At 40.8% G+C, this 27,091-nt stretch overlaps 1 protein-coding gene across 5 annotated transcripts in view; it reads right to left on the reverse strand.

The window, feature by feature from the left end:
• Positions 1-342: 342 nt before the first annotated feature.
• The window catches only part of PHACTR3 (phosphatase and actin regulator 3), a 110,070-nt gene continuing 83,321 nt past the window's right edge, over positions 343-27,091 (reverse strand). For all 5 annotated transcript variants that reach the window (XM_075768243.1, XM_075768242.1, XM_075768245.1 and 2 more), the window contains exons 9-13: positions 10,119-10,174; positions 5,827-5,888; positions 4,820-4,960; positions 3,374-3,450; positions 343-1,400 (exon numbers count right to left, since the gene is read on the reverse strand). In XM_075768243.1, coding sequence (XP_075624358.1) covers positions 1,385-1,400; positions 3,374-3,450; positions 4,820-4,960; positions 5,827-5,888; positions 10,119-10,174 — 352 coding nt within the window. In that variant the 3' untranslated portion in view covers positions 343-1,384. The remainder of the gene's footprint in view (positions 1,401-3,373; positions 3,451-4,819; positions 4,961-5,826; positions 5,889-10,118; positions 10,175-27,091) is intronic.

A 27,091-nucleotide genomic window follows, 5' to 3' on the forward strand; every position in this document is an offset into this window, starting at 1 on the left:
TCCCCACACTGAGCAGCAGAAGATAATTGAAAGTTAGTCTCTACTGTTTGCATTGATTCCATTCACCATTTTGCAGCAATTTAGTAGTAGTATACAATTTTATATACTGTATTTTCTTTATTATTTTCACGCTTCATGGAGATCATCTCAATGAAGCTACAAGATCAAGAGCACCTTTTTCAAGTTTTTAACATTGAACGACTTCCTAAAAGGATAGCATTTAAGACTTGCAAAGAAATTTCTGTCTTGTGAATGTATTTGCCATTTTGTTGCTGTCTCGTCAGGCATGCTTTCCAGCTATCAGTGTATTTTTTTTTCCTCTAAGTTTTCCTTTTAGTAGTATTTTGAGTAGAATTCTCAGATGTTTCTAGAGGTCAAGCATTATTAGAATGTCTGGCTTTACATTTTTCTCAACCTGTTCTATTTGCTTTGTCATTAGCATTTAGAAACTTTTTTCTTCTTACTGTCAAGAAAGCATTAAAATAATTTGTTTGCTAAGTACATTGTTACATTTCTATCTATGCTTGTTCAGTTTAGTAATTTTGAATGAGAATAACAGTGAACTTAATTGTCATTCTTCAGAGGGCCAGAACCTCAACTAGTGTAGAATGACAGTCGTGTTATGCCAGTTAGGATCTGGTCCAAAACATCGATGTTCCACAAAATGGAAAACCTTAGTTGAGATCATCCTTTTGAAGACTCCATGTTCATAAAGAAGCGACGTGATCTGGTGCATAATAATCTCTTCCCTTCCCAACTGTCTCTGGTAAAAAAAAGAGCTTTAGGAAACATGTTCATTTCCTGCAATAAGTAGTCATTTAATTAAAGAACAAAAGTAACAGGAATCAAAAATGCTTGCAGCTGTGATTCTGTTAGACATTATATAAAAAAGAATGAAATTATAATACATTAAATTAGTTTTTAGAACATGAACTTAAGTGTTTTACAAACTAATTGTGGTAAGTTCAAAATGTCTTCTCAACATAATACTGAATGACAGTGTGTCATGTCCATTTATGTCAAAGGCCTTGGAATGGTAAAGCCTGTACATGCACGACATCTCCTTTTCCAAGATAGACTGCAAAACAGTTTAAAACAAGTGTTAAAGGAGAGTAGTAGGTTCTTTCAAGTAGCTTTGCTTCAGTCTTTTTCAGCAGATCGCCCCACTCCACAGGCCATCGCTCTTCTGACTTCAGAGCGAAGTACATCTCTGGTGTTTCCTTCTGTATGTAAGTGCTGCAGAGACTTCAACTGCAGAGTCCTTCTTTCACATAAACATCAAGGTATCCTGGACTGAACTTTAGGGAAAGACTTATATATTCCCTGATATGTGTTCAGCAGCAATATCAAAAAGTAAAGACAGATTCTTCTCAGAAGAAAATTTCTATGGCCTGTGAAATCTAGGAGAAATAAGAGACGTTTTTCAAACCTCTTTGAAATAAAATATAATTTTTAAAGATTCTATGTTAGATTAACAATGTAAAAAACCCCCACAAACCCTATTCATTGTGTTTAAATGTACAGTAACAGTATTGAAGAATATTAGTGACTTTAAGTCTTAATTTTCATCAACACATTTCCACACATATGCCATGACTTTAGTGCAGTTACAGTCCTCAGGGCACAGTCTAGCCAGTATAGTTATTTGGGAGTGCAATGCAATACAGGTGTCGGGTTGATTTTGGATTTTGTTTGTGGGTTTTGGGGGTTTTTTGTGGTTTGGAGGTTTTTTTTGTTTGGGTTTTTAGGAGTTTTTTTGTTTTGGTTTTTTTTTGGTGGTTTGTTTTTTTTGTTTGGGTTTGTTTGGGTTAAGTTTTTTAAGCCACACTGTCATTGGTAGAAATATTCTTTATTGTGCAGTGATCTTATTTTGTAAGAATTAAGCAATGTTGAGCTGATGCTTCAGAATGAGGACATACTGTTGGTTTAATGTACAATAGTCTTAAGAGTCTGTCTGGAATAAATATACTCTTGCTCTGTAGGATTGTTGTTTTGGCTGAGATACATAATTAAAGCCCCAATCATTTGTAATGCCTTAGCACTAATTGTAAATTGTAAGCTTGTTTACTCCTAATATCCTGAACAAATTTCAAAATATATTATTATAATCTACTTAAACTCCCCAGGTAGCTTCAATTAGAGAAGGTATATCTCACTTTTAGACTTAAACTGCAGCCATCCCATTTTTTTTCCCTCTATTTCATTCTATCAGTGCAGTGATGTCTTGGCATGAATGTTGAGTCTGAGTCCTGTGATGTTAAAAGGGCCCTAACAATTGCATGAACAGTCTGGAATTAAATAAATACGGCGTTTAGATCAATGTACATTGCATTTACGACTCAAGTGTATTTGCCTAGACCATCTTTTCGTTGAACAGCCAAAGCTCAGGTGAGCTGGAATTCATTAATAAGCATGGAACTGTGGGCTCAGGCACTGCCGAAGCGAGCCTTTAGAGTGTGAGACTGCACACCACGTTCCTTAGCACACTGTTCAGAACTTTAGCAGCAAGGACGCCTGAGATGCTTACGGAATACCCTGTGCTCCCAGCAGCTTCCAAATCTCTGTTTTAAGAGCAATTGGACTTGCTCAAGAGACTTCACAGAGATTGTGGGAAATAACTGACTGCTTTTCTGACAAGGTCTTTTTGCAAGTAACAGTGGCTGTGGAATCAGCCTCTCACATTTTTTCCCACTTAGAAAAGGGAAATTTAATGTTTTCCTGCATGTTTAAACATCGTACCTGTTTGCAGTGCTGGCCCAGGGAGCAGGCACTACATTGACTAGGTTCACTGGCCCAACTGCTCAGAGCCCAAAGCAGTTACCTCCCCTGACCTCGGCTGGACTGCCATTAAGTGTTGGTGGGGGGAGCTGCACCCCTTCCAGTAGCAACTGGACCGACAGTCCAAGCCATTGGAACAAATCCAATTAGAACAAATGCATTACTTACAGGCAATATGTGTGTCTTGTGACAGTATGCATATGATGTTTGCAGTCTCAAGTACATTTAATTCAAACACCTTTATATAGTGTATTAACTTGTTCATCTATTTTTAAAACAAGTCCAGTTTTTTTTTCTATGTTACGTCCTACATTTAATTTTTTTTGTGATAGCTTTTGAACTTTGGTGCAAAGAATGCAAGCCAAGTTATATTCTGGAGAAGGTCTGGGGGTTTCTCAGTACATGCTAATCAAAGCACAAAAACCCCCAAACCAGAAAAGCCAGGTTCTGAACAGGAAGAGAAGTATTTGCATTTTCTTTTAAAATAAAGCTTTGTTTGCATATTCTCCCACATCCAGCATGTAAGACCAAAATGATTCAGGATTCAAGCAGACTGGTTTTAGCAGGTAATGGACATAAATAGCTGAAAACTGACCTTGTCAAATGTTTGCTTGATGCATGTACCTCCATTTCATTACTTTTGTATTCATTTAGCTCTTTCCGAATTGCTGCCTAGGAATTGAAGATAGAAGGTTAACAAATCCCTTTGTATCTATAAGCATTGTAAAATATCAGACTTGCAAAGCAGAACTGGAGTTTTCTAAAGTAGAAATAATAGGTATTGAGCATAGCAAAGCATATATTTAAGTCACGTGGATCGGTGATGTGATACTTCTTATCATTCCTTACTGATTGCTGCAGGGTCATTTCTCTCTAGAAGCAATTCTGACAGGAGAATAAAACCACAGAGCTTATTGTCTCATGTTTAATAAGATTCTAGTTAAAATTTATTAAAGATCAAGAGAAGTTGCTGAGAAATTGATCAGCTGGTCAAGTGATTTTATGGAATTTCAATGTGTGTCATTTTTTTAATAAAAATCAGACTGTTGTTTGTCTTATCACAACTTGCAAATACCAGTCCAGACTGTGTTATCACCTGTATCCATAGGATTGCACAGTAATAAGTGAAAAAAAAGTTCTCTTTTGGTGCTTAATATAATGAAATTCAAGACTACAAAAGTGAGCGCATTCTTTTGTTTAAATGGCAACTGTAAGTGAACTGTAACTTACTGGTGCTTTCACAGATTCTTATATATTTGGTACTAGCTACCTAAAATTATGAGGCTTGTTCATGTTTTATATCAGAGATTTGGCTTATTAAAAGAAAAATGAGGAAAAATAATGTATTTGTCTAGTCTGAAAGAGAAGGGTTTCAGTCACAAATGCAACGGTCAAACTCCTGACCTTGAATTCCTGAGGTATGCCACCAGTATATGTGATTGAATTCTGTCACTTTCTTTTTAGCTTATAAACCTGCCTAGTTAACAATATAAAATTTTCTTACTACTCAAGCACCTAGAAGTGAAAGTTAAGATGTAAATCAGCTATATGGTAGGTATGTGATAGAACAAGAATGAGTGTTTGTTTATGCTCGTAAAAACGTGGGATTAAGTGACTCCTTGAGCATTCACAGGAAACAGGAAATATTTTCATGTTTAGAAACATGGTGGAGGATATTTGCATGTTTGGGACAAAACTTCCAGTCTCAGGATACATGTTACTACTGTACTGGCTGGAAATGTTTTTAAGTTGCAGCCCTGAAGTATTAAGCAAGATTGCATCCAGCTTTTTCTTTTTTTTTTTTTTTTTTCTATCACTTAATGGGCTGGGTAGAAGCCTTTCTAGTACTAAATAGGCATTTTTATAAATAGGATTTTTTATGACAGTATGCATTGGTCAGTGTGGTTTCAGCATAAGAAATAGCAGTAACGTTTACAGAGATTGAATGTCCCAGAGGTTAAATGTCTTTGCAGAATCTGATGTATCATTATGGACAAATCAAGTAGAAAGCAGTAATATGTCATTTTAATTATGTCACTACCTTATCTGCTGCTGATAGTCTTGTCCATGGTTTATCTGCTCGCCTGTCGTAGTCCTGTGCTTTTGCCACTTCCACATAATCACTGAATCGAATCAGGATTTTTCTGTCTCTTAGTTCATCAACTGTAGGTCTCTGATTAAGCTGTATTAAATAGTTTTGTAAAATAAAGCCAGTGTTAATAACAGGCATATCAATAAAATGTGCAACATCTTCTGCTTCCCATCTTAGCTTAGTGTGCTTTTATGCATATGGAAAAAAACCCAACCTTGGAAATTCCAGGGAAATACTCAGTCCTTCAGAGGACTGTTAGGAGAGTAATAATGGTTTAAATGGAGTTGTGTGCTACAGCACAGTGGCTTTATAATGGGCAAAAGAGGAAAATATTTAACCTGGATATTGATAAAATGTATTTACAATATGTAAAGGAATCATAAAGAATTTATTATGGTCTGTGAATAGTAGCATATGCTGTAGGGTTTTCTGCTACAGTCAGTTGCAGATTGTCTGCGTAAGGTTTTCAGGACTGGACCTATTGTAAGAATTTCAATTTGGCTTTAACAAGTTATGGGCATGTTTGCCTTGTAATTTCAGTAGAGATGCCCAGGAACAGAACAATAACAAGATCTAGTTCTGATTCTGAGAATACCTTAAATGCAAAAAGAAATTTACTGTGGGAGCACACCTGGTGCTCAGCAGGGAGTCAGCTCTGGTATTGATTGCTACAAAGAATATAGTTCTTTTCTGGCAACAGAGTTGCAAAATACGCAGTGTGCAAGCAAATATCCACTTTCTGATTTAAACTTTATATGTAAATGTTCTACCAAGTCCCAGGTAGCTAAGGTAGATATTTTTATAATTCATATTACTAGATACCACTATCCCAGACCATGCTGAGGAGGACATATATAAAGGGACGTTTAGTGTAATAATGACCTTTACGACTGGTTGATGTTATATTAGCTTTTCTAAATTTCTAAAAATTAATAGAAGGTATTGCAAGATTTTACCTTTCTTGTCAGTCTCTGTTTGATTTCTCTTCTTTCTTCCTGTTCTGTTTGATCATTTCGTTCTGCAGAGAATATTAAAAAAAGGATGACTTTCCTCATGAGGAGGATTGGTATTTTCCAAAGTTCCAGGCAATAAAAATTAGAGCACAGAAAAATTAGTAGCTGTTTCTTAGTTGTATGTTTTGTTAATTCAGTACGTCTCTCTGGTTCTCTATTAGAACATATTGTTACTTCTGTGTAAGGACAACGTACTGATGCCAGTGTCAGCTTTTCCTGTGCTCTAAACTCCAAAGAGATTTAATAAAACAACAGCAGCCACACCGACTCTCCAATTGCATAAACTTTGTAAGAAAAATCAAAATATTCCATAGTTAATCATCATTTTTGTTGTCCATAATGCTGGAGCCAGTCATTGCTGTTAGACGCTGAGAAGACTTATTGTGGCAGCTCCAGGGAAAGTAGTTCTGTCCTGTATAACCTTATTCTCAGGCTACGTCTTTAGATGGTCACGCTGCCACAGTAGTTATTTTATCTTGCATGCTTTTTCCCTCTGCTATTCAGGACATGCCACTGACATTAGAACCTCTTTATCCTCATGGGGTTTTCTTTTGTAACGTTCCATTCTAACCTAAGCCAGCTTGCTTTTGTGTGTTGTGCGTATTAACATTCAAGCCGTGATAACTCCTACACACTGGGTCTAAAAATAGACTAGAGTGCCGTAACACTGTGTGAAATCTATCCTTTGCCTTGGGAAATGAGTTAATGGCGTTTCTATTTCTAGTACTATCTGTTACTAAATTAAGGCCTGAGCCTATGACCTGAACAAAGCTAGAGAAAAATGTTAAACCATTCTGGGATTCTCTAGATACTACTGTGCAGTTTATTATACCACTTGCATTGGGTATTTCCAGTGTTAAAGCATACGTGATTTTTAATATGCCTCGAAAAAACACTAGCACTGCAGATGAGTTTCCAAAATTATATTTTTAGTAATGAAGTATTCTTCTCCCTTACTTTTATGCTTATTAGATTACACTGAAATGCAATCATAAGCATCTATTAAAAATAACATAGTAGTGCATAGCCACAACTGGCTACAGTAGAAATGTAAATCAATTGAGTCTAAAATGCTGTAATGTGCTGTATTACAATTCAGTGGCAAGGCACACAAATTTAAAAGAGAGTAAGACAGCTAAAATCAGTGCTGTGTCAGGGATGAGCAGCTATGTAAGCCTGGAATGTTTACAAAGAGAACAGGCTTTAAAAAGTAGAGTGTATTCTAAGACATAGAGATACCTGCAAGAAGTAACTAATATGTTTCATTCAGTTTTAATTCACCCCTTCTAGAGTAGATATTCCTATTTATATATTTTTATTAAAAGAAGGGAGTTTTCTGTGGCATAGTGCCTTTTAAGATACGACTGTGACATGCACTGAGAGAATTCCTAAAGAAAACCCACAAATACACATTTCTGATCAGAAAATGCTTTTCCAAATATTCTAAACATGTATAGTGACCCATTTCTATGAGACATTCACTCAGGTTTAGTGCTTATTTCCAGCTTCAAGAAATAGTTCTTTTAGAAAAAACAAGTTTTGATAGGAAATGCTAGCAAGCACATTATAAAACTCGGGCATTATTACAGACAGAAACCAGAGAGGTTTTCCCATCAACATCCCTCTGCCACACTTAGATCCATTCATTAGTGAGGGCTGGTTTTATAAATCTCAGTACAGAGACACTCCCAATTACGAAGTGGCATGTGCAGCACTGTAATTCATTTTGCTGCTGAGTTACTCAGGGAACTCTTAGCTATGCGTGACACTAAAACAATTCCCGGGGTTAAGAATGAACTGGGGATTGCACAGTGTGATTTAAGAGATGCTGCCTTCTTGGATGTGAGCATCAGCTTTCTATTGAATACAGGAGGAACACATGTGGTAGCTGGGTTGTGATTTTAGTTCATATGCTTTTCAGGCTTTGTGGTAAACCACAGCAGTATTTCTGTAGTTCAACTAAAGGACTTAGAAGATCAACACGATTTTAAGAAAGTGTTGGCTTTAAGTTTGCTTTTTAAGTATTACTTTCGTCTCAGAACATCTCCCTAAGGGAGATAAGAAGTCACTCTTTTTAATCTTACCGAGATTTGTTTTAAAATAACAGTAGTTGCACTTAGGCATTTGCACTATGCTTCTCATTTTGACGGAGTTGTGCAAATGTGAAATATACATCCTTAAAACAGCTTTAGGGGTAGCGTTGCTTCCGTTAGCAGCATGCATTATGAACATCAAAGATGTTAGGAAACTTGCGACACAACGGTACAAACCCTTACAGTCTGGAGGAGGTTGCAGTGATTTCACTGAAGGGCTCTTACACTGCTATAGCTTTGCATGTCAGACCCAGTCCAGGTGTTTTTAAAGTCCCTGCCCAGAATGGGGATATCCCTATTAATAACAGGAGACTTTACTAATTTCCAAATTCACTCAAAACTGACACTAGAGTTGTTGCATCTGTCCAGGCTTTTAAGATGACAACTGACACAGCTAAGTGATGACCTTAGCTCTTTACAAGATACCCAGCTTTTTATATAATGGAAGAGGTAAATAAAATAGAAGTGGTTCTGATCTCAGCTGAACCTGTATAAAGCCTGAGCAACTGCACTGAAGTCAATAAATTTGCTCCATGCTGGGAGCTCTTTGAATGAGATACAAATCTAGACCAGTATGTTTAGCTGGCATTCAGGAAATATCTTTAATTCTGCTTTATCTTCTTTCTGCTTTATCTCTCTCTAAGCTCATTATATGAATGTATTCAAACTTTATTATTATTAAAGCTGGTCAGTTTAACCCAGATTAAGGATGTAACCAGCACACTTCAAAAAGTAAACATAAAGGAACAGATTTTTTCAGTAGAGATCAGCTCTTCCTTAGTAAGGAAAAAACCCAAAGAAACAGATTTTCAGAGATCTTGGGTACTGAGTCTTGAAAATCTGGCCTCACATATTTCAGAATCTTGGGTTACTGCTTTTTCTTGTCTCTTGTGGTAGATGACAGGTGAAGTTAGGCCAAGTTCATCCACTCACATTTTCAGAGAATGTATTCTGTTTCTCATTTAGCTATGCACGTGTTAGATACATCTAATTTTACCAGGTGCAATGTATGCATTGGAACAGTACTGAAAACACTGATAAATGTAAGTTGGCTACAGAACATTTTGGTGTTAAAACTGAAATGAAATCCCCAATAACTTCCATGGCAAGAGCATAAAGTTTTTTCTATGAACTACTAAGAAAGCTCTGAGACATTCAAATTTAGGTAACAAAATGTAGGTAAGTTTTTTTCCTAGCAAATTACAATCACATTAATAATTAAATACGAACTAAATAGCATAGGCAGCATTGCTTGTATGACATAAACTTATGTGGCTTTATGTTTTATGATCGTTTAATGAGAAACCAACTGTTGTTCACATCACTCTGGTTTTTGTCTTTCAACACTAAATAGACCATGAAAATAACAGAAGCAATATAATTTTCCTTCAAGCAGATGGCCTCCCCCCTTCTCCTGTCTAGGACTCGTAATGGAGACAATTTCAAAGCTCTCCCTCACCTTCCCCTAACTGAGAGGATTCCCAGCACTTGTAAAGAAAGGGATTATGTTCATCACTTGTTCAATCCCCAGGTCGGAATACCAATCTTTAGAAAAGAGTTGCAAGTTTATGCCTTGTGTTTATTTGAGAATATGAGAACACTTCCCTGTGGCAGCATCTGTAACAGGCCTGGAACTGCCCCTCTGATAACTGTAATATCTCAGAATGATCTTTCTTTGCCTTGTCTTTGGGAAGGTCTCTAATGTGATGGACAAATGTTCTTGCTAGGAGAATCGCACTTCTGCAGGGATGCTTTCTCCATTCCACTTTAGCCTTGGTGCTATTCAGTGTACAGTTTGCCATGACAGTCCACATCTTGAAAAATGACAGTCCAGTTCTCATTGCACTGTGTGACACTAAGACTGTATTCCCTACTTAGACATGTGTAACAGGGTAATCAGAATGAAAATTATTTGAAAGCCTAAATTTGAACAAGTCATTCTTTTCTGCACTAAAATGCATGCCTTTGTCAAAGTGTAAATTCTGATGCCTGCAGTATTTGAAACCCAGGATGTGAAAAATTTAAAGTTTTAGGTAGAGAAAATCCCAGTGAATTAATTTGTCTATTTAAAAATAATATGTTCTAGAATGCAGTTGCTGGTTTCAATAAACACATAAAATACTTTAGGAAAAAAATACTCACGTTTAAGTATATTTCTTCTTTCTAGCTCCTCAACAGCAGGTCTTTGGCTGAGTCGCCTGCGGAAAAACACCAAAATCACATTTTGTACCATGCCTATTCTTTGGAAAGTCTGCAGTATTCTGAGTTCTGGTTGGTGCTTTCCTCAGGGAGGGGACTGCAAAATCCCTCCAGGGCTCACAGAGGAAAAAAAAAAAAAATACAAGAATGCTGGCACCAGAATGCTTTCTTATATTATTTTTCCCAAACGTCAGCAATGCAGGCAGAAGTTCTCCTCTAGTTTGTTCTGCTGTCAGTGAAACGCTTCCTCAGAACGTGCATCCTTTTCACCATACTTTCCAGACAGCCCCTTGGAACCAGTGCTCTCCAACAGCTAAATTCACTCTTGAGAGGGTATTTAAGGCGGTTATCAAATAAGTTGCACAGTGATCTTCTGTAGCTATCACTGCCTCTACCTTCTAGCCTCACGTAGCAGCAGGCTTCCTTTTTTCTAGTAACACCAGTGGTGCATCCTGACAAAATGCAGACTTGCCAGAAATACAGCTTTCCTGTGGTTTCCCGTCTAACAGACCAATCCAGCAGCTCTCCTCCTGCCTGCTGAATAAATTTCGTGTGCTGCTCACAGCCTCATGCTGTCTGAACAGAGTGTCGAGTGTCTTGTGCAGTTTCACCTCCCCTTTTCAGTAGTGCTGCTTCAGGATTGAGTCTTCAAATCATATGATCAGTGCCACAGCGATTTTATTCTGCATACTAAATGAGACTTCCCCATGAGACACTGCTAATATCTGCAGAGAATCTCAGGTAATTGAACCCTCGCTTAGGCAGACACACACACACATGCTGCATTTGCTAGCTTTCAAGTAATAATCCAGCAAGCAGATCGGAAAGAGTTTATGATGCTTTCTGGCCTGCGTGCTGGCAACGTTACGGATTCTCATCGTCTCCTCTCCAGCAGATGTTTCCAAGCCAGAGATGAAGTTACAGAGACAAAGAAATACTCAGAGCAGGGACCACACTGCAAACCCCTGCTGCAGTAGTTATCCCTCTACTATGTACAGGAAATAAAGGTATGATTACAAAGTAATGCTATAACAAGGTCTACATTTTATCAAATATACAAGAGATGAAAAAATGAAGTAACTCTTAACAGACTGTAAAAGAAACAGTAATAGTACCTGATTCTAATTTCTCCTTGTTTTGTAAGCCTTACCAAATATACCTTCAAAATCATCCCTGTATTCCTATGTTCTGAGACCAACAGCACAAAATACGAATGCAACTCCTTATCCTTTTTTAATTAATTTCCCTGAGATGACTGGGAAAGCTCTCATCTTTGGCAACAGGAAGGCATCACAACTATTATACCAGATTCACACCAACAGAAAACTTAGCTGATGAGCTCTAGTGCTTAGAAACACCTACTCTCGGTCTTCCTACCTAACATTTTGTATCACCTAAGGTTTTTCTCCTGGTCTCTGGATTTCTCTTTGGAGTAGTAAGCCAGATACTGAAACAGGAATGATGCTGAAATGCCCTTCTAAAGGTTTTAAACATGTATTTTTAATTCCTGTTACCTTTGGACTACTCCCTCCTCTCTCATTTCTCTGTATGTCTCAGAAATGATACAACTCTGGCTAGCTTTTGTTTGGAAGAGATTAATGTGCATTTTATAACATAAATCAGGGAAGAATGACTTACTCAAAGAGCTTATCTGCAAATGAAAGGTCCACCCGACCTGCTGCTCACATGCCTCTCCCCAGCCATTCTTAATTACAGCCCTTCCATGTGAGATTTATAGATTCTCCCAGAATCTGTACATTAGATCTCAGAGGCCCCTTTTAAACTGGGGGATTAAAAGCCTAACAGAAATGATTAAAGCAGTATGAGAATGCATATGTATATGAATGCTTTGTATATTTTTATATATATAGTTACACTATGTATGATGGTTAATTATTTAAAACTCTGTTACCCTTTTGGCTTTGATAAATACATGGTAGGTGCCCAGAGACACCACCACATTTCTGTGCACACCCTCAGCTTTACCCACAACAGAAGTAATAGCTGCAGACATACACAGTCCTATACGTGCACAAGAGGGTATTGCATTGTTTTTCAGAGACATGGTCCACGCTTCCAAGTATTCTGTCATAGCCATGAAACTAGAAGTGGGCTTTTCTTCAAAATAAAAATCTAACAGTTTGCTTTCTCTGCTGTGAGAGCCATGCTACGTTGTGGCTGGGTTCCGGGCGAAGGGGAAACAGTGCAAGTTGGCGGAGGTGAAGGACTCTGACGAGCGAGGGCCAGGGGGCAACATCTCCGCTGAGCTGGAGCAAGTCAGGATGCCAGAGGCTCTTTCTGCAGGAGGGTCTTTTCCACATCTGAAGAGGAGTGTGCCCGCTCACAGAGCCCACTGCCTCACCTGATTATCCGTCATAGCAAGAAAGCAGTTGCTGCTGCGGGTATTTACTGCATGAGCAGAGCCCATCCTGCCTGTGTTGCTCAGCTGCTTCAGGAGCAGCACCCATCCAGAGCAGGGTGCTTCATCCCTCCATGGGGGTCTAAGCCTCAGCTGGGCTGTCCCAGCCACACTTTGTTTCCTCAGAACGGGACTCACAGTCCCCCTTGATGCCACTGACTCCCCTCAAAACTCACCTGCAGCCAGGCTCGGAGCAAGATAAGGAAAAAACCCACATTTCTGAGGGTTCCTGTCAGGCCAGTGGCTCAGCACAGAGCAGGGGAAGCTGCAGGTTACCTCTGTCAAAAATGCACATCCCTCTTGAAGGGAGCTTTGAAGTAACAAACTGTTTCAGATAAGTTTGTGCCTCTGCTTGAGTAAGCTGTTCTTTGGGTGCTGTGGGGCTCCATACACTCTCCTGAGCAACAAATGGTCTATTTTGGATATTTATTTCATATTTTTCTCTAAAGCTGTTCAAATATAAAATGCCACCGCTGACAGCACCAGAAAATATCCCCTGTGTGTTGAGCTCAGTACAGTTCCTCAGAAGGAGCCCATCCAGCCCTGTGGAGAAGCAGCGCCACGGCCTTGGAAACGCCTGGGGAAATGGCGGCCTCAGGGAAACCTGGCCTGGGGAAATGGCGGCCAGCTCTCCTCATGCTATTGTTGGGGAGTGTGGGCCAGGAAGCAGGTACTGAGACTAAGGCTTTAGAGAGGGGACGCTAAAGGAAACAAACTCCAGCTGAATAACGATTATCAGCAGCCTGCATCATAGCAGGGGAGCCTGTGTGCGATCCCAGAGGATGAAGCAGGCACCTGCCATGAAGGACCCTTTGTGAAGGCTAAAAACTGAACCCTCAGTGGACTGTGGATGATCTCCACAAGCTTTGCACAGAGATGATTTTGTGTTACACAGCTGCAGGCCATTTTGAAGCAAAGTAGAGTCCTGGCTCATTTCCTGTGGGTTCAGCAAAGCATCTGCACCTGAGTGCGGGTGGTTGCAGGGCTTCACTCTTGGGTTAGCCTGCATCTAACCTGTGTGCCACGTTGCTCTGGCTGTAGGAGCGCCTTGAAGGTCTGAGGTGGGTATGAAACTCTAGCAGTGCTTCAGTGTGAACATGGACACAGCTATGTGAGTACTCTGTTTTTTGTTTCTGTTGTTTTTTCACCTGAGCACTTGCAGCCCTGGGTGGGACTCATCTCAGTGAGGTGACTGTAAGCTCTGCTCAGAGCACTAACGTTGTGTGCCGCTTCTGTTGTGTCACAGTAATGGTTTCTTTTCAGTTGATTGAAGTTAAGGTATCTATTTTTTGCTTTTGGGAAAAGCATCCAATCAATGCTGTTGTGTTCTTGGGTGATGTTAAAATCTAGGTTTGTGTATTTTTGCACTGTCTGCTGAGGCAGGAGTGCTCCCTCTGAGCACTCTGCAGGGCCAGCAAAGGGTCTTGAAACTTTCTTGAAAACTCTCAAGTAACTTGCCAGCAAATTGTATCTCTGCCCAGATCCTCCATGGTGTAAAGGCATCGACTGTCATTGATATTGCTATGCTAAGAGTAGCTACTCTGGGAATTTGCTTCCCCATTAGCTTAAACTGTGGGATTTCAAAAGCAGAAGTAAGCGGTGCTCAACTCGCAGAGCCTCAGCTGAGGTGGCTGAAGCTGCCTCAGGGAAACTGAGCACAATTGGAGGCACCAATGTCGCTTCCCTGTAAGTGATGTTTGGATATAGTTCAGAGTTTGCTGTACGTATGTCGGTAATGTTCTAAGTTTGGAGACCAAAATCTGAATATTTTCTCATAATGCTAAAGCAGTCCCCGTAAGTTGGGGGACACACAGCACTATGTGGACTACATGGACAGCTGTTTCTTAAGTTCAGAAAAATAACAAAGTTTGTGTGTTTATTGTTGTTCTGTGCAAAGTGAGCATAAACCTTCAAGCACTAGGTGTTCTTCAGCTGTTTGAAGTTTGGGGAGCATTCTGGGGGTCTTTTCAGATGACCTTTAGAATGTTTTCCCCAGTAATCTGGGCTCAGAAAGATAACTGGATAAATGTATATATTTCCATCTCTCAGAAGCCAAAGACTTTGCCTGCTCCCGTGTTCTCTGCAGTGTTACTCCTGAGTGTGAGAGGAGCAGGTCATTGCAGGTTAGCTCAGTCACCAGTGGCTCGCCCCAAGAACACCCTGCAGGTACCGTCATGTGTGCTCTTGGTATTGAAGTCCCCCGAGTGCTGAGAGCCTGCACATGGCCTCGAGATATCCATGTGCATATTGTGGGGAGAAAACAAGTATCCTGTGACATTCATGCATGCTCCATGCACTCTGGAGGGCAACAAATCCACCTGTGTCTGGCTGTTTCCCTTGACGTACATGTGTGGTGTATAATTGTAGCAAAACAGGCTGCCCAGGGAGATAACAAGCTCTGCCTCTACTACTCCATGGGTGGGGAAGTCTCTGTCAGCTGGTCTGGTGGAGTGGGCTGCAGCCCTCTGCCACAAGAGTCTGGTTTGAAGTCCTGCTAACTAACACGTTCCACACATGCACAAGTGCAGACACTGGAGTTGGCTTCAAGGGGAAAAGCACTAATTGCTCATCCCCTCTGGAGCAAAGTCACATGTTCATGAGCCCAACGACTCTCATATGTGCCTGTGACCACTGATCAATAGATCAATATTTACTTCACACAGTCAGATAGTCTCCTTTGCATTCAAGGGATCTAATGTCTTGGGACCAGCGTTACACCATGGTTGATAGTAGTTACAGGTGACTGAATCCTCTGCAATCTGAGGATTTGCATGTCACTGGATCCCAGGGTCTGCTATCAGATGGGCAATGCATCAATATGTGCTACAAGCAGGAGATGGTGCCAAGTTTTCTGTCCTCACAGTTAACCTTAGCAGTGTCTGCTTTATCCGTGGTGGGAACTCCATCTCAGCAAAGCCACAGGAAGCTGTGGGCTTGCAGGTATGGGCACAGGATAGCTGATAAGAGACAAATTTGGAAGAGGTACAGCCCACTTGTATGCGTATGGGGCTGTGCTGACTTCCCACACCTCAGACAGTCCTTCCTTTTTAGCTCTTCTTACTAGTCTGTGGTCTCACCTGCCTGGCAGACCCTAGCAAGTTTTCAGTAGAATCCAGTCCAAAAAAGGCCTGTGTTCTTATTTGTGGGGTGTCTTATCTGTTCCTTTGTCTCCCAAATGTGTTCCCTTGTCTCCCAAATATATTTTTGCATAGTCTGTTGCACAGTATCTGTATGCATGATTGTAATAAAACTGGATTTCTTTTGGATTTCTAGCTGAACCCAAAAGACACACTTTGGAATCCCGTTTCTGCTCTTAGTTAGATCCATGTGATTCTGATAATCTTCTACAAAGGGAGGACATGTGCATGTGACTCTGGACTGACAAGTGAGCAGTCAATTCAGCCTTCAGCAAGTGAGCTGTAGCCAGCAGCAATTGCATTGATTGTCTCCTGTGCAGGTAGTTTTGCAGATAGTTTTTGCAGAGTTTGGAAGGGGGGAGGGGGAGGATCCCTCTCACTGGAGAGCTCCCATCCTGGCAAAGAGAGAAGAACGGGGAGTGCCCCTGTGCTTGCTCCTCGTAAAGCAGCTTGTGTCTGCTGTCCATCAGGAGACAAAGGCTCTGCCTCTTAAATTGGCATCTCTATTATGAGAACATCATGTTCAATTCAACAAGAAGTTTATTTTCATCCTTCCTATAAGTGACTGTGAAGAGGATGTGTGCCAGGGTTTTGAGTCACCCACGCACTGCACTGTAGCAGTGCAGTACTGTTTGCAATGTACAATTATGGGTAGTAGTAAATCCTTGGTAGGAAGGACTTGCCTTTTACAGTCTGTACAAAATTAGAAGGCAGACACTGAGACACAAACTTGTTTTTAACCCAAGGTAATTCTGGAGCATGTAAGAAGTGGTAGCTGAGTGATGTGCCAGAGTTTCCCATAACAGGATAAGAGTAGCTGCTGCCATTCTCTAATAGTAGGAGGCTAAACAGCAGTATGAAAAGGGTGACTTGGTATGGTAAATTCTGCGAGTTGCATGCAAAACCTCTACTGCTTTAAAATTGCTTGATATTTGTGTCTATGCTACTTCATAAACTATTTTTTGCATCCAAATAAGAAAACTACCTTTGGGTGTCCAGTAGAAGGCAACCTATGTTGCCTTAATTACATATTCATTTGTTTGGCCTTTAGTTCTGTCTGGATTTTCAAGGCTGCAAATCAGCAAGAGTTCACTTAATTATGTTGTCACTCATCTCTCAGGCAATTACAGTTGTCCATCATTATAATTTCTCTGATAGAAGCCCTGCAATGAGGAGTTCAGATGTCAGTTGCAACGAAAACTACATACTTGCCCAGTGTGACCCTTGTATCATAACCCACTGTCCCTGAACGACCTACATCCTTGTGACAGGTCTGCTATTGCATAGTGTTACTTAGTGATAAGCACTGTGTGGGCTGAAATACAACCCACAGAGCCAGTATCTAATTATGTGAGAGGATTCAGATGGAGAAGGCTTTACAGTAATCACTGTTTTCACCACTTGTGAAAACCCTGCTGCATTTGACCTTTGGGTTCATAGTTTTCTCAATGTGTGAGGCAAAAAGGCCAGACACAGCTGGCAAGCAGAGCCTGGCTCTCAGTTCAAAGGCCTGCTGCAAAGTTCAGGGAAGATGCTGAGTTTCTTTCCATCACCTTCAGGAGGCTTTTCCTTTCATACCTCTCAACATGCAGTTAAGGATTCTAGGACAATGTTGTGGCACATCCCAGGACCGATGTAACATAAGGGTTGTCATTTTCAGTTCAGCTATTAGTTAATACACAGGAATGAACATGCCTACATCACGGTGTAAATGTAATAGCTGCTTATTTCAGAACTGGAGCTTTCTCCTCTCCCATCTGCTCCCTCACTCTGGTTTAACATAGCTGCTACATAGTGGATCTGTCCTGTTTATAACAGAATTACAATATTTCATCATCAGGATGACAAAAGTACAAGTGATTATTCAGCCAAAGGCATGCTCCAAGTTTGTAGTTTGAGTGTTTCTTTTGGTAGCAATGTCAGCGTGAGCAGCACTACCGCTTGCTCTTGCTTCTGCTTTGCCTTGCAGCTGGGCAAGGAACTGGTTTGGGGAATACATTCAAACTAAAAATAGCTCAGCAAGAAAAACTGCTGAAAGAACACACTCTTCAAATAACAGTATGTGGTGCAGACTCCCAGTGCAACTCCTGCTGAAGGCTGATGAGGGCTCAAGGCTGTGTATTAAAACATATGTAGAAGGGTCTTCCGACTGAAACCACATGCTGGTTATGATCTAGGTCACACTGTGCAGGTCACTGGAAATGGTGAATAATGTTTCACTGCAAAGCAATAGATTTATTTTTTTTTCTCTGAAGCAGGAATAAAACCCTGGAGCCCTATGTTCCCACAGGAAAAAAAAAAAAAATGTTACATATCTCCAATTTGGGCAAATTAAGAACATTGTGGCACAAGTAAACAAAAGGAATTATATAAATCCCAGGAGTTTAGTTCTATCCCATTATGTATGTATTACCATTATATTATATTTAAATAAAGGCTTCTGCCACTGCTGAAGTGATACTAAAATCAACACTGATAGCAACTGCTTGAGCAACAGTAGGGAGTCTGCAAGTCAATCACTAGCAGACCAGAAGCCAATCTTAGCCCAGTGGTGAGGACTGCCACTTTACTGAGACTTTCCAATGCTCCTAGTGAAACAGTGGCATACTCCTGGGTGCTTACTGGGTAATGATATGTACAAAAAGAAAAAAAAAAAAAAGGAAGTTAGATTTTAACTTCACTGTACAAATGATATAATGCTTGTTCTTGATCTCCTCCAGGAAGACTGAGGCTGGCTTGCCAGCCAGCCCTAAGCCCTGTAAGAAATTGTCTGTAGGCTCATGACTCAACTGCCTGGGCAGCCAGGAATGCAATTTCAGCCCCCACAGTTAGAGCTAACAGGGCGAGGAGGAAAGAAAGACATGTTAGTTTGGACTGTAGCACTAACTGCATTTTAGAGTTCATCAAATAGAGATATTGTACATGGATGGAAGTGTCCCAAAATTTCCTGAATTCAGCTGGGATGCTCACTGTTGCACAGCTAGTGTTAAGATCCTGCAGTGCTGTCCTATAACCTATAAACGGTTGCCTCTACCAACAGATGCTACTGCAACATACAGCTGTGGGATTTGGGTCACTGGAGGAAACCACAGCTGGATTTGCAGAGAGCAGACAAAGAAATATTGGTATGCGTAACTTGTCAGGCTGCCTCTGCTGACTGTATGTAAATTCTCCTCCACCCCCTCATTTAATGCAAAATGATTTGAGAATGGCCGTTCTTGCCATGGATACAGGCTGCTGAGAATTTCCCCATGCAATGTGAGCTCTGGAGAATATACTTCTCTGTTCCCTGTAACCTGTATTTGTATATAAAGGGCACTTTGGCATTCTGCAAAGTCTGGGAAGTGACAAATAAACATCTGCAGGTATATTTGCCATTGCAAGGTGTCACATAAAGCAACAGCAAGGATTTACCCCGGAGGTGGTGGTATCAAGTTGTGTGAGCCTACTAACCCAGCAGCTTCAGACCCTAACAGGAGAGGGCATGCTGTTGCACTTTGCGAACTGGTTGTAATGTCAGGCTTTACATCAAGGGATCGCTTTCTTAAGCACTGAAGTAAATCAAGGAAATGCAGCATGCTCTTGGCTTTGTGTAATCCCTAAAGAAAAAACTTAAATGATAGCGATTCCTAAAGTTGCGAATGCTTCTGGGATAGACAGCCCCTGCTGGGACCATATGTATGACTGCACACCTGCTAGCCAATTGCAGGAATCTCTCTGGGAACGCTTTCCCTGGCAAGGCAAGTACTTTCTAGTTCTCTCCTGTCACTCACCCACACAGCATCTCCAAAAGGATGGGATATCCCTGCCTTCAGATAGCGTATCGCCATCTGTTGTACTATTTTCTGTTTCTCTTGTGCACGCTATTGTTAGGCCAGCATTTGTCAGCACAGAGCTAGACCAACAGCTTGCCCTCATGCTGTCATTAACCAAGACTGGCAAGGGTCACACAGCCTTTGCCCACAGCATGCCCTGAATCCTGCTTCTTTACTGCATTCCCATTTATCTTACTTTAATCTTTGCTTTTTTCAAAATTTCTCTTGAGGTTATCTGTTGATTTGCAATGCAAAGAGTGTTCCCGCTATCAGCGTGCAGAGTGAAATGAGGAATTCCATTGACAACTCAAAGATGTGGCACAAGCACTCTGTAGGAGCATGAGTGTTGCAGCAACAGGAATAATCATCTATTTTGTAGTTATTTCACCAGCAGATCTCAGTGCTCTGCAAAGCTGCTCTGTATGGTTATCCCTATTATTCAGAATAGGAAAATGTGGCAAAGTGTCTTGTCTGGAAAACCAGACTTGCAGACCCTCCAGGGATTTATTCACTTCTCTCTGCAAATGGTATTTTAGTGATTCTGTGTTTCTTTGTTTTTAAATTGGGCTATATGAGGAGTATGACTTGTCACTTGATGCCACAAAGCGTGACACTGAGCATTACAGACAGGCTAACTTAGATGAAAATGCAGAAAGGATTTGAATTTTAAAACGTCATCCTCATTCTGTCTGTTCTTTCCCAAAGCTTTTTGGGATCCTCCTTAGTTCTGTTTAGGAGTCTGTGTTTATTTATGGTGGTGTAAATCCAAATAGGGGTTGCTGGCAAATTTCAGTCAGGACAGAAAATTCTGAGCTTTTGAAATCTGGGTTCCTCAACCAAATAAAATTTAAGAATTTGATTATGTAACATTTCCTATTGTCCTGAGCATGTAGTGTTGACATTACTGCTATGATTTGTTGTGGTACAACATACACTGGTTTTTACTGTCAAAGTGCAAAGCAGCAACAGAAACCTTTGTGAGGTCTCCATGTTCTTGAGAAAGGATTCACTTTTACCACGTCCATGTCTCCTTAGACTTGCGTTCTGTCTGCTGAGTAACTGCTGGGATGGGGTAAGCTAAGCAGAGCAATGTAAGGTGGCAGTGACAGGCCTTGACTCTCTGCAAATGACCTCCATCATACACTGGTTTTCCAGGCTTTTGTAGTATGTTTTGTTTCATTTCAGCTGATGCACAGCAAGTCACAGGTAATGCTGCATTTGATTTCTGGGCCTCTAGTGCACCAAAAAGGCCTTGCTAACCCCGAGCTTCCTGCTCTGATCATCCTTGGAGACCTAAGCTTGGTATTTCTACACACCTGTCACTCTCCATTATCTTTTACCTTTATGTTGTAAACAGGCTGCAAAAAGACTTCTTTAAACTTCATTGTGTGATGCCTGTAAATATAACTTTCCTTACCACATTAGTACTGGTTTGTTTAACCTTTTCTTGAGAAGGAGGATTTTTCCCCTGTTGGGTGGTATTTGGAAGTACTGTAGCCACTCCCTGTGATAATTATAATAATAAGGCTGCAGTGTAGCCTGGCCACAATGTGGCTTTTGCAGACACCCTCAAATTAGCCTGATGTCTTGGCAATAGACCAGCTGCTATCTGGAGAGATTTTTGTGAGATCCTGGCTTTTTATTTTTTTTTAAACATGATTTCTGAAAAACTAATGAAGTATTAATTCATTCAGAATTTAATTTGCTTAATGAATATGATCATTTCAAGCAAATGACAATGGCTGTTCATCTGTGAGCCATGTAGTCTTGACTTTGAGGGCTTTTTACAACAGTGAGGCAGTCATGTTTTTATTCTGGTGTTTGTCTCTTGGCCGAGTAGTTTTTTGTATAGTTTTAATAAAATAACTGTCACATGTTTGTACAACAGTGGACTAACTAGATTGAAGTAACCTGTGTCTAATGTGATTTAAGACTCAGATTTTACCAACACGCTGGTTCTTCAAGCAGGTGTATTTCCTAGTTGCCTTGATACAGTCCTCTGCTTAAGTGGACCTTCCACAAAAGGAGGTCCTCAGCCTCCAAAGGTGGTGTCTTTTTCATTTCACTGGATAGATACTTGAGTATGGATTGATACATCTGGGAGTCCTTTTTTTGTCTTTTGGTATGTTACATGTGACAGCTAAAGAAAAAGATAGAAAATGAGAGTGCTTTCTGGGAGGGTGGGGGGAACTCTCCAGAGTCTGGAGAAGTCAAGGAAGTGTGCTGGCCACTTGGATGAGTTAATTAATCTGAAAAACAGATACTGAAGGGAACTTGTGGTGCTCTGTTTGACCCAAGTAGCTCCCAAGCGACACAAATAAACAGGAAAACCCCCACAAGACCTGATTATACAGTTGCAGCTTGCCAGGTGGGCACAGGCAATGAAATCAAAAAGATTTAGCTAGAACTACATTTTAATAATTGATATGACTGTACAATATTTATTAAGTAGTGTTTGACTAAAAACAATGACCTTCTGTTCTGACCTGTTTTCTCTCCTTCCCCTCTCCCTATTTTCTAAATATTTATTTCCCTCATTTTTCACCCCCCTCGCCTTCTCTAAGGTTATTTCAAAAAAGGTAGAAACTCTGCTCAACTGACCCAGTTTTTCTATATGAAAGCAGCAAGCCCAAGCCTCTGATTCCTGGGAAGAATTAAGATCTTGAATGAACCAGGCTACAGAAGTTGTGCTCAGAGCCACAGGAGGAGGAAACTATAGTAACTCTAACAGTATTTGGAGGGCCAGCAACTGCACTGGATGAATTGCAATTTCCTTGAATCACATGTGGGGAGCCAGTTCTTGGAGGAGAATCCAGAAACATGCTGAGTTCTTCACCCAAAGGTGCAGCAGATGACTCATCTGATAGCACTGTCCCATAACTCGCTGATAACATACTGCTGTGGTACTAGCCATACGCCCTCCAGGTATAGTGTCAGCAAATGCATGCGACACGCACAGTAAGAAAGCTTTGTCTCTTCCCTTCCCCAGACTAAAAGCCACACTACAAATTTTGTGGCAGAAGTGAATTCTATCCACTTAGGTATTCTGCAGGCAATTCACAGCAACGGTTAAGGTGAAACTCATTTGTATCCAGTCTACATATAAATTTGGTTAGGTTTAAAAGGAGGGCTGTGGGGAGAACCAACACAAGGCCCAAATTACCTCTCTTTCTCTTTTGTTCTTACATGCTTTCAGGTGGCAAGTGTGAAATGGGGTACATTAAAACTGAGAAGCATGCAGCCAAACCCTCTTCTGGCTGAGATTTTGCTTATACCAGTTCATTTTTTCAGCCACACGCTGTCCACCCTGTCTTGCTTCCATTTCAATTACAGTGAAGTAAGTGCTTGGCTTTAAGTGCATAAAACATTTTTCTTGCATTTCATTAACAGGTCTAAACCAAAAAACTAACCCTAAATAATCACAGAAACACAGCAACCATCCTCACAAATGGTGAGGGCTGCTACCGTGAATGCCCAAGTCCCTGCTCAACACTTGCGTTATCAGTAGCTCACAACTGCTACAGCACCTTGTTCTGGTCAGGTTTTTGTTATAAAACAGCACAAATGGCTGTGGCAACCAGAGCAGCTTATTTTGGTCCCTATCGATTAAGTTCTGCAAATTAAATTAAAGTAATTTCTTTCTGTAATTACTTGTGCTGCAGATCCAAACTAGCTTAAGGACCTGAATCGTAATCCAGGGTAAGGTGAGGTATTACAGAGCATTATTGGCTTTCTGCAGATTTCCATTTTGTTTTATGACTGCTTCTCACTTTACAGGGCTAGGGCCCAGATCTTCAGGCATGTGTAGGTGCCTAATTTCTGAGAGAGGATTTGAGCCTGAACATATGCTGCTATTCGTAGGCAGTTTGGCAGGGCAAAACAAGTGCACTATTTTCTTCCCCAAAATGTGTTTTCCTTATTTAATTACACTTGCTTTAGCAGTTTTCCTGTGAATTTATTTACATAATTATGCTCCCTTGTGATACATTACAGCTTTCTGAACCCTGATTTTTTTTATTTCTAGTTTCCCATGTGCCACTTATGCCAGAAGACCTATTCAAGGAATTGACTCTGTGTCCCAGAAAAGGTCCTGGACACTCCTCTCTGTTAACACCTGCTGCTCTGCTCTTCCCTTTCCTGCTGTGCACTGACCTGCTGCCCTTGCCTTCACTGTGCCATGGAAAGTATGTTTGATTATGAATTCCCGGCACTGGAGCCAGGGAAGTAGAACAGAGCAGTGCAAGGAGTTAGTGTCTTCCCAGAAGAAATCTCTTAATAGCTCTCCTCAGACACATGAAATTTTTTCTTGTCCCCGGGCAGAACTGCCCTCCAGAATGACACTTCCTCATGTTTGCACAAAGTAATACCCAACACTTTCAACAGGAAGTGTATGCTGAATCCTTAGCGATACAAACAAGTCATATGCATGTTGTTCAAATTAAAAACTAGCACAAAGAACTAAGTCCTCTCTGTTGCAACCCTTTTTAAATTAATTAATGTGTTCAAAAATTCCTGCCAAATGTGCTGTGGGCTGGTCTGAGACAACAAATTGCTCTTTCTGGTTCAGCTGCAGATCATGGCTCTTGCCCAAAGCTGATAGGGTGCTCCATAATTAATTGTGCATGCATGCACTGTGCTTAATTACTGAAGCAAGCAAGCACCTCTGGTTAAAGAGCTTCTGTCCAGAGGGTCCATTATGATCACACATGCTCAGGGCAGTTAGGTTTGTTACTTGCTAATCAGGGATTCATATTAGTAAAGTTCATTCTGGTTTTGCAGGTGTAATATCTGAAAGGGAACAAAGATTACCTTTCTCAAGAGTTCTTCAGCCCTTAAGAGAAAGAGACAGGGTAGTCAAGGTATGGCATGTACAGATGTACTTGAACCTCTTCTAATACACATATTTGAGCTGTAATGCAGCTCCCTTGGACCTGAAAAGCCCTGTAAACAGGAGGCTAAACTGACTCATTGCTTGGAGACGTTAAAAAAAACTTCAGCTTTCTCCCTTTCCTCCTGACTTTTATCCTTGAAGACTGTTTCAGAGTAACTCTAGCAGCAGAGACTAAACCTCAGCCCCCTTGACTGTAAGGCCAGTGCTGTCGGTCACCAGGTACATAACAGGGTTTTCAACCGCGTGTCACTGCCTGACACCAAGGAAGGGCATAGGCAATGCTAATGCCTATGGGATCCAGCAATCTAAATCCTGGAGGCAGCTCCAAAAAGTCTCAGCTATCACTTGCATCTCCCCAATTCTTCCAATCCTTCCTCCTCATCACCTGCAATATTTTTCTTTTCTGTAGTCTGAAAAGCTGAGCCCATAATGGAAAAGGGACAAAACATGAAAAAAAAAAAATCCCAAATCCTCACACAGCACCAGGTTTAAAAAACACTTGGGCACTGTGCAAGCTGTTAATGAAATACTGCAGCCACATGCAAATATCCAACAGCACCCCCCCCCCCGCTGCCAGCATCTTGTCTTGCTGTCTAGTGCAGAGCAAGGAGAACGGGAGACTCCCTCGGCTTACACACACGCCCACAGAATTAAACCATAGCTCTATATATAGCTCCTGTCTCATGCGAAGAGCTGAGCCTTTCAGGGCCCACGCTGTGCTTGCTGGAGTTATTTTTAGCATCAGTGCCAAGGTTACCTGGATGATTCCTGCCAAATAAGAATGAAATGCTTTAAGTTGTATGCAGCTAATTAGTGGTGACAGCTGATCTTTTCTTTGTGCCTACCCCTGCCTTTCTGTCTCTGGAATAAATCTGTGTCAAGTCTTCCCAGCCTTCTGAATCCAGGGCAGTTTCCTGATTTCTAGTTCTGTGAGTGGGAGTTTGAGCAAAATTGGAACTTCATCAAAAAACCTTGATAATCTCCAGGTGAACTTAGGCTAGTCTCTAGACTGAGGTCAGTTCAGTATCTACTTAATTTCTCCATTAAGGCTACTAGTAGTTTGTACACCCCCACCCCTTTTTTTCTCAAAATCAAATGAAATATTCCCTGCAGTTCTGTGGACTCAGCCCAGTTTCCCACTGAATCGTTTGGTCTGGAGGGCCAATGCCTTTTCAGTCAGCAAAGCTGCACTGAGACATTTCTGCGAGGAAACAGCACCAGACATGGCATTCTTGAGAAATAGGGCACAGCTTTTGCTTTGTCAATAGGTAAAATTTTCCTTTATGATTGCTTTGTGTTCAACTGTCACGCTTTATGCTTTTAGGCTGCAAATCTGAAGTGCTGTTTGCTTGGCTTTGTTCTGTCTCCAGCAGCACTGTGAACTTCATGGTCTGTTAACGCGAGGCTGAGGTACAAACCAGGGTCTAATCTGGGTGTGCATTTAGCTACGTCTGCAGTTTCTGGGCAAGTCAACTCGAAAATGCCTTTCCAAGAACCTCAGGGCAGCACTAGAACTACAGATTTCCAGATGTGGTAAAGTACTGAATAAAGATACCTCCTTTACACTCTGTGTTGCCAAGAAACCTTGCCCCAGCACGATCTGCTTACCCATGCCAAGATTTTCAACATGGTAAAAATCAGTTTTAGGTGCTCAAGTTTTGATTCTGCTCTGTGTCCGCATTATTCTTTCTGTCTGATTCCTTTGATGCCCACATTTCTGTATCTGAATTCCTGTCTCCATAATCTTTTAAGTGTCGCTTAATGCATCGTGTCTACTTATGCAAATATCCAAGGAGGTGAAACAGAACATGAAGTGAAAATTACAAGTATAATCTTTTCCGGGAATTCATGTTTTCATTGAAACATTAAGTAATAATGGAGTGTCTTTAACTGTGGTTATACAAGACATACTTGAGAAGTACCAGCCACCCAGGCAGTTCAAACATTAACTTTCTAAACAGTCAGATATCAAATTTAATTAAACAACCTTTTCCTGCGTCACTCTTCAGTCTAGCAACTATTTTACTCCCCCAGGTTTCAGCTTAAACCCCTTCTAGAACAAAGTGAGACTGTAAGGCAGAACACAGTTATTGCAAATAATCGTACTTGCAAATGTCTTTTCTGCCTCTTGACACAAAGAGCTCTCAATTCACTGAATTCCGTGGAGAGCTTATTATCTGTACTCCGAACTCATAATAATGGGAACCAAGACCTGTTGGGAGCCCTGTTGCCTAATGCACAGTAGAATATTGCAAGTGCACACCATGGCCTGGGGCACTGGGGATGCATGAATTAATAAGAGAAAACATTATTGGAAAGGGAAGTCTGGGGAAAATGGAATACTGCCATTTTGGGAGGAGGAGGAGGAGGAGGGAGAAGTGCATGTTTCCACGGCAACAAGTGGTAGACTAAATCGGCTGGAGCATGAAATACGGGAAATACGCTTTTCAAAAGCAGCAATGCACGTAAATGAATACTTGAATCTGTACTCATGCTGCTGTCAGTTAATAATAAATCTGAAGTCAGTGGACTTGCACTGCTGTAAAAGTAGAATCTGGTCCAAAAGATATAACAGAATTCCTCAATCTTTCTTTTGAGATGGAATAAGTGGCAAAGTGAAGGAAAAAATAGGGATTTTAGCTTTGGCTGCATAA

This window comes from Balearica regulorum, chromosome 16, assembly GCF_011004875.1.
Source record: "Balearica regulorum gibbericeps isolate bBalReg1 chromosome 16, bBalReg1.pri, whole genome shotgun sequence".
Classification (NCBI taxonomy): Eukaryota; Metazoa; Chordata; class Aves; order Gruiformes; family Gruidae; genus Balearica; species Balearica regulorum.